The sequence below is a fragment of the Bubalus bubalis genome, chromosome X (genome assembly GCF_019923935.1).
Source record: "Bubalus bubalis isolate 160015118507 breed Murrah chromosome X, NDDB_SH_1, whole genome shotgun sequence".
NCBI lineage: Eukaryota > Metazoa > Chordata > Mammalia > Artiodactyla > Bovidae > Bubalus > Bubalus bubalis.
This window is the reverse complement of record NC_059181.1, coordinates 66,956,363-66,971,249: the sequence shown is the minus strand read 5'-3', so window position 1 is coordinate 66,971,249 and position 14,887 is coordinate 66,956,363. Positions and strand designations below refer to the sequence as shown.

Below are 14,887 nucleotides of genomic sequence, written 5' to 3'. Positions count from 1 at the left end.
CGCAACTGGGCATTGTTTTCGCTTTGGTTCTGTCTCTTCATTATTTCTGGAGTTATTTCTCCACTCTTCTCCAGTAGCATATTGGGCGTCTACCGACCTGGGGAGTTCATCTTTCAGTGTCCTATCTTTTTGCCTTTTCATACTGTTCATGGGGTTCTCAAGACAAGAATACTGAAGTGGCTTGCCATTCCCTTCTCCAGTGGACCACGTTTTGTCAGAACTCTCCACTATGACCCATCCATCTTGAGTGGCCCTACATGACATGGCTCATAGTTTCATTGAGTTAGACAAGGCTATGGTCCATGTGATCAGTTTGATTAGTTTTCTTTGATTGTGAATTTCATCCTATCTTCCCTCTGATAAGGATAAGAGTCTTATTGAAGCTTCCTGATGGGAGAGACTGACAGTGGAGGAAACTGGGGCTTTTTCATGGGTGGGTCCATTCTCAGTAAATCTTTAATCAAATTTTCTGTTGAAGGGTGGGACTGTCTTCCCTCCCTGTTGTTTGACCTGAGACCAAACTATTAGGGGTAATGAAGATAATGGCAACCTCCTTTAAAAGGTCCTGTTCATACACTGTTTTATTCAGTGCCTCTGACCCTGCAGCAGGCCACTGTCGACCCACACGTCTACCGGAGACTCCTGGACACTCATAGGCAAGTCAGGGCCAGTCTCTTGTGGAGGTCACTGCTCCTTTCTCCTGGGTCCTGGTATGCACAAGGTTTTGTTTGTGCCCTCCAAGAGTCTATTTCCCCAGTCCTGTGTAAGTTCTGTAATCAAATCCCACTGGCCTACAGGGTCAAATTCCTGGGGGTTCTCAGTCCCTTTGCCAGATCCCCGGGTTGGGAAATCTGTTGTGGATCCTAGAACTTTCTTAACAATATGAGAATTTCTTTGGTATCATTGTTCTGCAGTTTGTGGGTTGTCTGCTCAGTGGCTCTATGGTGGGGTTAATGGCAAACTCCTCCAAGACGGCTTATGCCACAGGCTGTGTGACTCAGGTCTTCTGCACCCAGAGCCCGTGCCCCTGCAGCAGGCCACTGCTGACCCACGCCTCCACAGGAGACAGTCAAACACTCAAAGGCAGGTCTGGCTCAGTCTCTGTGGGGTCTCTGAGTCCTGGTGCACAAAAGGTTTTGTTTGAGCTTACTGAGCATCTCTGGAAGGTATTGAGTTTGATTCTAAACATGATTTCGCCCCTCCTACAGTCTTGCTTGGGTTTCTCCTTTGCCCTTGGATGTGGAGTATCATTTTTTGGTGAGATCCAACATTCTCCTGTCAATGGTTGTTCAGCAGCGAGTTGCAACTTTGGAGTTCTCACAGGAGAAGATGAGTGCATGTCCTTCTATTCTGCCATCTTGCTCCATAAGTTGGCTCCAGAGATCAAATTGCCAACATCAGTTGGATCATAGAAAAAGCAAGAGAATTCCAGAAAAACGTCTACTTCTGCTTTATTGACTATGCCAAAGCCTTTGACTGTGTGGATCACAACGAACTGTGTAAAATTCTTAAAGAGATGGTGATACCAGACCACCTTACCTGCCTCCTGAGATATCTGTATGCAGGTCAAGAAGCAACAGTTAGAACTGGACAGGGAACAACAGACTGGTTCCAAATTGGGAAAGGAGTACTTCAGGGTTGTATATTGTCACCCTGCTTATTTAACTTATAATCAGAGTACATCATGTGAAATGCTGGGCTGGATGAAGCACAAGTTGGAATCAAGATTGCCAGGAGAAATATCAATAACCTCAGATATGCAGATGATACCACCCGTATGGCAGAAAGCAAAGAGGAACTAAAGAGGTCTTGATGAAAATGAAAGAGGAGAGTGGAAAAGTTGGCTTAAAACAACATTCAGAAAACCAAGATCATGGCATCTGGTCTCATCACTTCCTGTCAGATAGATGGGGAAACAATGGAAACAGTGACAGACTTTATTTTCTTAGGCTCAAAAATCACTGCAGATGGTGACTGCAGCCATGAAATTTAAAGATGCTTGCTCCTTTGAAGTAAAGCTATGACCAACCTAGACAGCATATTAAAAAGCAGAGACATTACTTTGCTGACAAAGGTCTGTTTATCAAAGCTATAGTTCTTCCAGTAGTCATGTATGGATGTGAGAGTTGGACTACAAAGAAAGCTGAGTACTGAAGAATTGCTGCTTTTGAACAGTGGTGTTGGAGAAGACTCTTGAGAGTCCCTTGGACTGCAAGGAAATCCAACCAGTCAATCCTAAAGGAAATCAGTCCTGAATATTCATTGGATGCTGAAGAAAAGCTCCAATACTTTAGCCACCTGACACGAAGAACTGACTCATTGGAAAAGACCCTGATGCTGGGAAAGATTGAGGGTAGGAGGAGAAGGGGATGACAGAGGATGAAATGGTTGGATGGCATCACCAACTTGATGGACATGAGTTTGAGCAATCTCTGGGAGTTGGTGATGGACGGGGATGCCTGGCGTGCTGCAGTCCATGGGGTGGCAAAGAGTCAGACAGAACTGAGTGACTGAACTGAACTTGCTCCTCAATAGGCTGGGGATTGGAAACAAGAAATCTCTACTGTAAATAATGTTGCTTGTTGATTCCAAAGCCTCTTATTTTTGAGATATATCATTCCTTTTTAAAAACACACCAACACCTAAAGTGCTATAACAGCTATCTCAATTATGTCCAGTGGAATAACAAAACAGAGTAATTTTGTTAGTGAAAGTAAAGTGAAAGTGAAGTCGCTCAGTCGTGTCCGACTCTTTGCAAACTCCTGGACCATAGCCTACCAGGCTCCGCGGTCCATGGGATTTTCCAGGAAAGAATACTGGAGTGGGCTGCCATTTCCTTCTCCAGGGGATCTTCGCAACCCAGGGATTGAACCCAGGTCTCCTGCATTGCAGACAGACGCTTTACCATCTGAGCCACCAGGGAAGCCTAAATATTCCATTAAAGCCAAATGATGTTAAGCTGTCATCACAGCTAGTTAAGTCAAATACTAGCCACTATTACAGATCAGATAATGCTGACAAATAAAATAATCTTAGTGCATAGTACAGCAGGCTGACTACTCTTTAAATGTGAATGCTTGGACTGGTTGCAAGCGCTTCAGTAGATAACACACCAGTCTTTAGATATTTGTAGATGTCTGCTGCCTCCAGGGATTGCCTGAGAAGGAAGTATGCCAATGAATGAATACCCAGCCATACAAGAGAAAGGACATTTGTTTACCTTCACTTTTCAACCTTACAGATTATCCAGAAGGATCATCTCTTGCCGTGGAAACAGAAACATAGCAGCTTTTACATCTCCTGCGTCTCTCAAACAGGTCAGTGTTCTGAGGGAGGCACATAGAGAAATAACTGAACTGCTAAGAAGCAGTCTGGGGAGCTGAACTAGAAAAGGAGTAAGTTCTCACCAGGCAAACAAGATGTTAAATTATTCTATCTTTTATTATTAACATAAGCAGAAGTTCTATACATAAGTTCCCTGTGTAGTGTACTGAAAAAGATGCCCTTACTCCCTGCAAACTCACACTATTAACTTTGCCTAAAAGACCCCAGGGTATTCAGAAACAGTCAAACATCTCGTTTAGGTTTTTGCCTTTTTGTCCTGCTGCATTTCAGGTCTCTGAAATGAAAAAGATTACACATAGTTTTTTTTTTTTTTTTTTTTTTTTGCCTGACTCCATTATGTCAGTTAAAAACCTACTCTTACCCATAAACAAGCAAAAAGCACAATCCCTACGCTCCCACTCTCCCAAAATGCTATTAATTTGTTCATCAGTGGTAGGCAGCCTTACACATGGGATTCTCTTTGACCTAATGAAAAGCTAAACAGCATTCCCTTTGCAAAATTCACAGGTAAATAAACTCAATGTAATTTAGTATCAAAGGAAAATTTTTAGTAAAAAAAATACCATGGAGCTTGAAACTGATCTGATAAGCCTCCAGTTCTATTCCCATGAAAAATCTGGCAATTATTCAGAGGCCGTCAATCTGTTGGCTTTCAGGTCTTCACTTCTTTACCTTACAGAACCCTACTGTGAACCAGTATAGATGCTATATAAGATTTTCTATATGCCAGTCACTTTGCTGTGTACTTGACATATGTTATCTCATTTACTGCTCACATCAACTCTTCGAGGTGAATGTTACTATCCCCATTTTAATGAGAAACCTGAAGTCCAAAGAAGTTAAACCACCTATCTAGCTACTATGTAAATAACCTAACACTGCAACTGAGGTCTGTCTGACTTCAGATTATGCCCTTTCTATTATAGTACTACATTTAAAAACCTGATTTGCTATATTTACTGTGCACCTTCACTTATAATTAAAGGTTTAAAAGAGGAAAGAATTAAATCTGTCTTCTTATCCAAAGTCCTAATGAAATGTTTGACACTTGTATGGTACTAGTACTTAGATTTAAGTTATCCATGGTGTTTATCTTCCTAATTTTCTTATTTTAGCATTTTACTATGGGTATTCTTTGACATATTAATAGATGTTAACAGGGAAAAGTTATTTGGTGAAATAAATTTAGGAAACCTTTCATCCATATTATAGAGTTATTTTTACCATAGGAATTATGCAAATAAGTTTTGTCACTCTCCAAGAGGGGATTGTAGTAGCCCCCTGAAGTTTCTTGACTGAAGTTATTTTCTTATATGCAGATCATGGAACTTTGCCTTTAGTGCAGTACTTGTCAAGACTGATAATATGCTAAGGAGTTTTGTGAATCCCCAAAAGTGGAATAAGTTTTTTCAAAATTTATTTGACCATGCCCTTTTTTCATAATATCTTGGGTAAATATGAAGCCATAAAATACATTTTTATATGATTCTGTAGGTAAGCAAAATTGCCTTTAAGCAATGCTTTTCCCATTGCACCCTGTTCAAATAAATTAACTAATCAATTTTGTGGGAACAACATAGTCATGTTCTAATAATAGAAAAGTGTTTGGGAACATGAGAAGGCAGAATGGTACAATCATTTCAAAGTTTATCAACATATTAAGAATTATACATAATCACTACAGTGATGTTTGTGAAAGCGCCAAATGGAAAACAACTTGAATGTCTATCAATAGGAGAATGGTTAAATAAGTTATGTATTTCTAAATTATTAGATATTTTATACATGTTTTTCTTTTTTTCTTTTGAAAAGTTTTAAAAATTAAAATATAAAGGATAAAGTGAATACCTCTCTATTTATAACTTATTATTAACAAAGGCTAGCATATTTTTTCATTTTTTCTCAAATTTTTATGTATAAAAAAAATTATTGCCATAATTTTTTACACACAAAAACACTGATTCTCAATGATATTTCCTTTGAAATGAAAAGTCAAATTTGGAGAAACATTTGCAAAATATGTAACACAAAAATTTTTTTGTAACACACAATTTAGCATCCTCAATTTACAAAGATCTTACAGATCAGTAAAAGAAGGAACAACACAACAGTTGGAAATTCTACAAAGTTTGGGAATAATCAACAAAATAAAAGTTAAAAAAACATGAAAATTACTCAACTTCAGTAGAAAGAAATGAAAATTAAAATAATCATAGATATTAATTTTTGTCTACTAAAGAAGCCAATTTTTATAATGTTGGCAAGAACAGGTGCTGATGATGTAAGGTTAAATTCACAGATAATTTTTTACGGCAAAATATATAACATATATAAAAACCTTAAATATTTTATGTAATTTTATCTGATAACTACATTTTAGAAATGTATTTTAATTTTAATGAAGTCATCAGAGATCTGCATGACTATTCATCATCAATTTATTATAATACCAGAAAAGTGAAAACAAAATTAAATATCTAACAATATAGGAATGGTGAAATAAATTACCAAATCATTATGGTGAACTATTATGTACTGTTAAAAGTAATTATTTTGAAGAATAATTCATAAGATTATGTGGAAAAGCTGTATGAGTGCAGTTTAATTCTGAAAAGTTTACTGAGATATAGTTCACATACCATGTAATTTGACCACAACAGTGTACAATTCAGTGGTTTTTTTGGATATTCACAGTCATATAACCATTACCACAATCAATTTTAGAACATTTTCATTGCCTACAAAAGAAACCCCATACTCATTACTAGTTACTCCCCATGCCTCCACTCCCACCTATAGGAAACCACTAATCTACTTTCTATCTCTATAGATTTGCCTACTCTGGACATTCCATATAATCCATGATTCCATGGAATTATACAATATGTGATCTTTTGGAAGAAAACATGTGTAAATCAAATATTTGATAGGAGATTTGTATGTAGAATACATCAATATAAAGAGCTCTTACAATTCTATGGTAAAAAGATGATACATATTTTAATGAGCAAGGGATTTGAATAGACATTTCTCCACATACAAGTGACAAATAAGAACATGAAAAGATGCTTAACATCATTACCTATTAAGGAATGCAAGTCAAAACAACAAGATACCATTTAATAACCACTAGAATGGCTATTGTCATTGTTGTTCAGTCACTAAGTCATATCTGACTCTTTTGCAACTCCATGGACCATACCCCACCAGGTTCCTTCATCCATGGGATTTCCTGGTGGCTCAGTGGTAAAGAATCCACTTGCCAATGCAGGAGATACAGGTTCAATTTCTGGGTCAGGAAGCTCCCCTGGAGAAGGAAATGGCAACCTAGTCCAGTATTCTTGCCTGGGAAATCCCATGGACAGAGAAGCCTGGTGGGCCACAGTCCATGGGGTTGCTAAAGATTTAGTGACTAAACAACAACAGAGGATGGCTATAATCCAGAAGACAGATAATAACAAATGTTGGTAAGGATTCGGAGAAATTAGAACCTTCATACACTTCTGGTGGCAGTACAGAATGGGGAAGTCACTTTGGAAAACAGCTTGGAAGCCCTTTAGTATGTTAAACATAAAATTACCATTATTGTCATTCAGTTGCCAAGTCCTGTCCAACTCTTTGTGACCCCATGGACCACAGCACGCCAGGCCTCTCTGTCCCTCACCATCTCCCAGAGTTTGCCCAAGTTCATGTCCATTGTTCATGTCTAAAATTACCATATGCCCCAGCAATTCCACTTCTTTGTATATAACCAAGAAAAATGAAAATCATATGCCCAAAAACTCCTGCATGAATGCTCACAGCAGCACTATTCATAATACCCAAAAAATGGAAACACTAATATCCATCTACTGATGAATAGATAAACAAAATGCAGCATATCTGTACAATGGAATGCCATTTGGCAACCAAAGAAATGCATGCTACAACATGGGATGGACCTTGAAAACATTATAGAATAGTATTTTTAATTTTAATATAAAATTTTTAAGTATTAAAATATATCTATATATGTAGGGGAACACTGAAAGGAATTATATCAAAATATAAGTAAAAACAAACTTTTTACATGGGTTACTTCCTTCTCTGTCAAGCCTTAACACTTCAACCTCTCTCTCGGCAATATTCTTTTCTCCCTAACTTCATTGCTTTAGCCAGCAAAAATCCAAACTCCAGATCAAATCCAGCCATCTGTCTTCTCCATTTCTATACTCAGGCTGCTGAGAACTACTACAAAAATAATACAACTGGTTATAAATACTCACTGCAACTGATTAGAAATAACACAGCTGAGACTACACATTTGTGATCTTCAACTTAGACTGATCTGATAAGTGTTCACTGTTTACCAGTAGTTCCTTCCTTTGTTAACCACAACTTCATATAGTCTCTCTTATCACTGTCATTCCATATCATAGGAAAGTCCTAACATATGCTGCTGCTGCTGCTAAGTCACTTCCATCATGTCCGACTCTCTGCGACCCCATAGATGGCAGCCCACTAGGCTCCTCTGTCCCTGGGATTCTCCAGGCAAGAATACTGGAGTGGGTTGCCATTTCCTTCTCCAATGCATGAAAGTGAAAAGTAAAAGTGAAGTCGCTCAGTTGTGCCTGACTTTCAGCGACCCCATGGACTGCAGCCTACAAGGCTCTTCCGTCCATGGGATTTTCCAGGCAAGAATACTGGAGTGGGTTGCCATTGCCTTCTCCACCTAACACATGAAATAGGGCTAAGAAAGGAAATAAAAGTCACTCTAATTGGAAAAGAAGTAAAATTATCTCTATTTGCAGATGTCATGATTGTCTACATAAAGAATCTACAAAAACTCCTAGAACTAATGAGTAAGTTATCAAGTTCACAGCACACAAGATCAATGGACAAACATCTATTATATTCCTATATACTAGCATTGCACAATTGGGAAACCAAAATCAAAAACACAATACCATTCACAATAACTTCAAAAAAAGTAAATAACTAGATATATATTTAACAAATCATACATAATATCTATATGCTGAGACTTATAAAACATTGATGAAAAAGCCATGGAAGACCTAAATAAACAGAGATACATACTATGCTTATGGGTCAGAAGATTCCGTATAATTAAGATGTCAATACTCCCAAAATTGATAGGCATTTAATATAATCCTAATTCAGATTTTAATTTTAGTTAAAGTTTTTTGTATAGATAGACAAGCTGACACTAAAATTTATATGTAAAAGTAAGGAAACTAGAATAGTCAAAACAATTCTGAAAAAAATACAAAATTGAACAACTCAAACTTCCAATTTTAAGACATACTATAATGCTATAGTAGTCAAGACAGTGTGATATTAACCAAAGGAACAGACCTATGAACCAATGGAACAGAATAAAAAATAAACTACATAGACACATAAAGATGTTCAACTGATTTTTTCATAAAGATACAAGGGTAATTCAGTGGAGAACATACAGTCTTCAACAAACAGTGATAGAATAATTGGACATACCTACACCTACAGCTCACAACATGTACAAAATTTAATTCAAAATGATCATACACCTAAATGCAAAACTGTAAAAATCTCAGAGGAAAATTTAGGAGAAAATCTTTATTACTTTGAGTTAAGCAAATAGTTCTTAGATATGACATCAAAAGTACTATACATGAAAGAAAAAAATTACAAGTTGGACTTCAACAAAATTAAAAATGTATTCTCTGAGAAAATCATTGTTAAGAAAATAAAGACAGGCCACTGACTGAGGGAAAATATTTGCAAAACACATGTCTGATAAAGGACTTGTATCTAGATTATGTTAAATGCTCTAAAATCTCAAAAGTAAGAAAGCAAACACAATAAAATAATGAGCAAAAGGTTCGAATGGATATTTCACCAAAAGTGGAAATAAGCATAAGAAAAAATGCTTAATGGGGTGGCCAAAATGACAGAGTAGGAACACCCTGATCTCATCTCCTCTGATGGACACAGGAAAATTACAACTACTATAATTCTCTGAGAATGACCTGAAGACTAGCAGAAAATTTTCCCACAACTAAAGACATAAAGAAGGAACCACAATGAGACAGGTGGGAGGGGCAGAGGCAGTATAGCCAGGACCTACACCTTCAGGTGAGTGACCCACAAATGGGAGAAATATAACAATCATAGAAATTCTCCCCAAGGAGCAAGGGATCTGATTCCCAAATCAGTCTCCCCAGCCTGGGGATCCTACACTGGCAAGATGAGCTCACAGAACATCTAACATTGAAAACTACCAGGACTTAGGGTGAAAGAGCTGGAAAGCTATAGGAAACAGACTTTGCTCTTAAAAGGCACACAAAAAGTCCCACATACCCAAAGACCCAGGATAGAAGCAGTAGTTTGAAAGGAGCTTGGGTCAGACCCACTTGTTGATCTTGGAGAGACTCCTAGAGAGACAGAGGGCAACTGCTACTCACCCTGGGGAATGGAGACAGTGGTGGCAGCCATGTAGAGTACCTCATTCTGATAAAACCAGCACTGGGAAGCATCATTTTGGAATCCTCCTACCAGCCTGTTTGCACTGGGGACTCAGCCTCACCCAATAACAGGTTGGCACCAGCACTAAGTCCCCTCAAGCCACGCAAACAATCACAGGGATTTCTAACTCCACCTAACAGTAGGCTGGCAGCAACTCCAACCCCTCCTGGGCCACAGAGCCAACTGTGTGGGAAGCCTATCTCACATTTCAGTAGGCCCACAGCCACTGCAAAAGGCATGGCCTCATAGCTAACTATACTAGGATCAAGACCTACCCACGTGCACACCCACAGTATTTAGCCCTACCACAAGAGAAGGGCACATGCAGCCCACATAGGAGGCACCCCTAGAACATATAGCACTGGTGATCTGAGGGAAGCACGCTGCTGGGCTCCATAGGACATCTCCTATATAAGGTCACTTCTCCAAGATCAAGAAACATAACCAACCTACCAAATACATAGAAATAAAAATAGCAAATTAGGCAAAATGAACTGACAGAAGGATTTGTTCCAAACAAAGGAACAAGATGAAACCCCAGAAGAAGAGCTAAATGAAATGAAGATAAGCAAACTACCAAGCAAAGTAATCATCATAAAGATGTTCAACAAACTCGTGAGATGAATGGGTTAACACAGTGAAAATTTCAACAAAGGGTTAGAAAATACAAAGAAGAAACAAATACATTTGAAGAATATAATAACTTAAATAAAAAAACACTAGAAGGAGTCAACAATATATTAGATGACACAGCAGAATGGATCAGCAATCTGGATGACACACAGTAGAAATCACACAAACTAAAGAGGAAAAAGAAAAGAGAGCTTTAAAAAGGGGGAAAATTGTTTAAAAGACCTCTGAGACAACATCAGCATACTACATTTTCATTATATGGGTCACAGAAAGAAGAGAGAAAGGGTTAGAGAACTTATTTTAAGAAATAATAATTGAAAACTTCCCTAACCTGGGAAAGGAAACAGACAACCAGATCCAGAAAGCACAGAGCATCCCAAATGAGATGAATGCAAAGAGGTACACACCAAGACACATTATATTTAAAGGGAAAAATTAAAACAAGAATCTTAAAAGCAGCAAGGGAAAGCAATGTGCTATATATAAGGGAACTCACATAAAGCGATCTGACTTTTCAGAAGATACTCTGCAGGCCAAAAGGGATTGGCACAATATATTCAAAATGAGGAAAGGAAAAAAGTTACAGCCAATACTGCTCTACCGTCCTGAGTTCTCATTCAGATTTAAACAAGTAATAAATAATTTTTCAGACAAGCAGAAGTAGAAAGAGTTCAGCACCACTAAACCAGGTTAAGAAGAAATGTTAAAGGCATTCCTCTAAGCAAAAAAAGGAGTGAGGGGACACACGTATGCCTATAACCAATTCATGTTGATGTATGGCAAAAACGATCACAATATTCCGCAATATGTAAGGCAAATGCTAACAAGTATGAAAGGGGAAATTAACAGTAACACAATAATAGTGGGAGACTTTAATACCCCCACTCACACCTATGGATAGATCAACTAAACAGAAAATTAGCAAGGAAACACAAACTTTAAATGATACAATGGACCAGTTAGACCTAATTGATATCTATAAGACTTTCACCCAAAAAAAATGTATTTCACCTTTTTCTCAAGAGCACACAGAAGCTTCTCCAGGATAGATCACATCCTGGGCCAGAAGTCTTGCCTTGGTAAATTAAAAAAAAAAATGGAATCATTCCAAGCATCTTTTCTGATCACAATGTGGTAAGATTAGATGTCAACTACAGGGGAAAAAAAAAAAAACTATTAAACATACGGAGGCTCAACAACACTCTTCTGAATAACCAACAATCCACAGAAGAAATCAAAATATACATAGAAACAAATGAAAATGAAAACACAATAACCCAAAACCTGTGGGATTCAGTAAAAGCAGTGCTAAGGGGAAGGTTCACAGCAATACAGACTTACCTCAAGAAACAAGAGAAAATCAAATAAATAACCTAACTCTATACCTAAAGCAACTAGAAAAAGAAGAAATGAAGCACCCCAGGGTTAGTAGAAGGAAAGAAATCATAAAAATTAGGGTAGAAATAAATGCAAAAGAAACAAAGGAGACCATAGCAAAAATCAACAAACCTAGAGGCTGGTTCTTTGAGAAGATAAATAAAATAGACAAACCATTAGCCAGACTCAACAAGAAAACAAGGGAGAAGAATCAAATCCACAAAATTAGAAATGAAAATGGAGAAATCACAACAGACAATACAGAAATGCAAAGGATCATAAGAGACTACTATCAGCAACTATATGCCAATAAAATGGACAACTTGGAAGAAATAAACAAATTCCTAGAAAAGTATAACTTTCCAAAACTGAACCAGGAAGAAATAGAAAATCTTAACAGACCCATCACAAGCACAGAAATCGAAACTGTAATCAGAAATTTTCCAACAACAACAAAAAAAAACCCAGGACCAGATGGCTTCACAGCTGAATTTTACCAAAAATTTAGAGAAGAGCTAACACCTATCCTATTCAAACTCTTCCAGAAAATAGCAGAGGAAGGTAAACTTCCAAACTCATTCTATGAGGCCACCATCGCCATAATACCAAAACCAGACAAAGATGCCACAAAAAAAGAAAACCAGAGGCCAATATCACTGATGAACACAGATGCAAAAATCCTTAACAAAATTCTAGCAAACAGAATCCAACCACATATTAAAAAGATCATACATCATGACCAAGTGGGCTTTATCCCAGGGATGCAAGAATTCTTCAATATTCACAAATCAATCAATGTGATATGCCACATTAATAAATTGAAAGATAAAAACCATATGATTATCTCAATGCTGCCTTTGCTGCTGCTAAGTCGCTTCAGTCGTTTCCAACTCATGTGCGACCCCATAGACAGCAGCCCACCAGGCTCCTCTGCCCCTGGGATTCTCCAGGCAAGAACACTGGAGTGGATTGCCATTTCCTTCTCCAATGCATGCATGCATGCTAAATTCTTTCAGTTGTTTCCAACTCTGTGTGACCTTATGGACAGCAGTACACCAGGCTCCTCTGTCCACGGGACTTGCCAGGAAAGAATTGGGGAGTTGGTTGCCATTTCCTTCTCCAGATTATCTCAACCGATGCAGAGAAAGCCTTTGACAAAATTCAACATCCATTTATGATAAAACCCCTCCAGAATGCAGGAATAAAAGGAACATACCTCAACATAATAAAAGCCATATATGATAAACCCACAGCAAACACTATCCTCAGTGGTGAAAAAAATGAAAGCATTTCCCCTAAAGTCAGGAACAAGACAAAGGTGCCCACTCTCACCACTACTATTCAACATAGTTTTGGACGATTTAGCCACAGCAATCAGAGAAGAAAAATAAATAAAAAGAATCCAGTTTGGAAAAGAAGAAGTAAAACTCTCACTGTTTGCAGATGACATGATCCTCCACATAGAAAACCCTAAAGATTCCACCAGAAAATTACTAGAACTAATCAGTGAATATAGTAAAGTTTCAGGATATGAAATCAACACACAGAAATCCCTTGCATTCCTATACACTAACAATGAGAGAACAGAAAGTGAAATTAAGGAAACAATTCCATTCACCATTGCAACAAAAAGAATAAAATACTCAGGAATAAATCAACCTAAGAAACAAAAGACCTATATATGGAAAACTATAAAACACTGATGAAAGAAATCAAGGGTGACACAAATAGATGGAGAAATATACCATGTTCATGGATAGAAAGAATCAATATAATGAAAATGAGTATACTACCCAAAGCCATCTATAGATTCAATGCAATCCCTATCAAGCTACCAACGGTATTTTTCACAGAACTAGAGCAAATAATTTCACAATTTGTATGGAAATACAAAAAACCTTGAATAGCCAAAGCGATCTTGAGAAAGAAGAATGGAACTGGAGGAATCAACCTGCCTGAATTCAGACTATACTACTAAGCTACAGTCATCAAGATAGTATGGTACTGGCACAAAGACAGAAATATAGATCAATGGAACAAAATAGAAAGCCCAGAGATAAATCCAAGCACCTATGGACACCTTAACTTTGACAAAGGGGGCAAGAATATACAATGGAGAAAAGACAGTCTCTTTAACAAGTGGTGCTGGGAAAACTGGTCAACCACTGGTAAAAGAATGAAACTAGAATACTTTCTAACAGCATACACAAAAATAAACTCAAAATGGATTAAAGATCTAAACATAAGACCAGAAACTATATAAAACTCCTAGAGGAAAACACAGGCAAAACACTCTCCGACCAATATCACAGCAGGATCCTCTATGACTCACCTCCCAGATTATTGGAAATAAAAGCAAAAATAAACAAATGGGACCTAATTAAACTTAAAAGCTTCTGCACAACAAAGGAAACTATAAGCACGGTGAAAAGACAGCCTTCAGAATGGGAGAAAATAATAGCAAATGAAGCAACTGACAAAGAATTAATCTCAAAATATACAAGCAACTCCTATAGCTCAATTCCAGAAAAATAAACAACCCAATCAAAATATGGGCCAAAGAACTAAACAGACATTTCTCCAAAGAAGACATACAGATGGCTAACAAACAAATGAAAAAATGCTCAACATCACTCATTATCAGATAAATGCAAATCAAAACCACAATGAGGTACCATCTCATGCCCGTCAGAATGGTTGCTATCAAAAAGTCTGCAAACAATAAATGCTGGAGAGGGTATGGAACAAAGGGAACCCTCTTACACTGTTGTGGGAATGCAAACTAGTACAGCCACTATGGAGAACAGTGTGGAGATTCCTTAAAAAAACTGGAAATAGAACTGCCATACGACCCAGCAATCCCACTGCTGGGCATACACACTGAGGAAACCAGAACTGAAAGAGACACGTGTACCCCAGTGTTCATCGTGGCACTGTTTACAATAGTCAGGACATGGAAGCAACTTAGACGTCCATTGGCAGATGAATGGATAAGAAAGCTGTGGTACATATACACAATGGA

At 37.7% G+C, this 14,887-nt stretch overlaps 1 protein-coding gene across 3 annotated transcripts in view; it reads left to right on the top strand.

Moving 5' to 3' along the window:
- The window catches only part of ZDHHC15 (zinc finger DHHC-type palmitoyltransferase 15), a 92,808-nt gene that overhangs the window by 66,375 nt on the left and 11,546 nt on the right, over nucleotides 1-14,887 (top strand). Inside the window, exon 11 of one of the 3 annotated variants that reach the window (XM_006068274.4) lies at nucleotides 3,242-3,317. The exons of the other annotated variants lie outside the window; for them this stretch is intronic. Coding sequence (XP_006068336.1) covers nucleotides 3,242-3,285 — 44 coding nt within the window. The 3' untranslated portion in view covers nucleotides 3,286-3,317. The remainder of the gene's footprint in view (nucleotides 1-3,241; nucleotides 3,318-14,887) is intronic. 3 annotated transcript variants of the gene reach the window in all.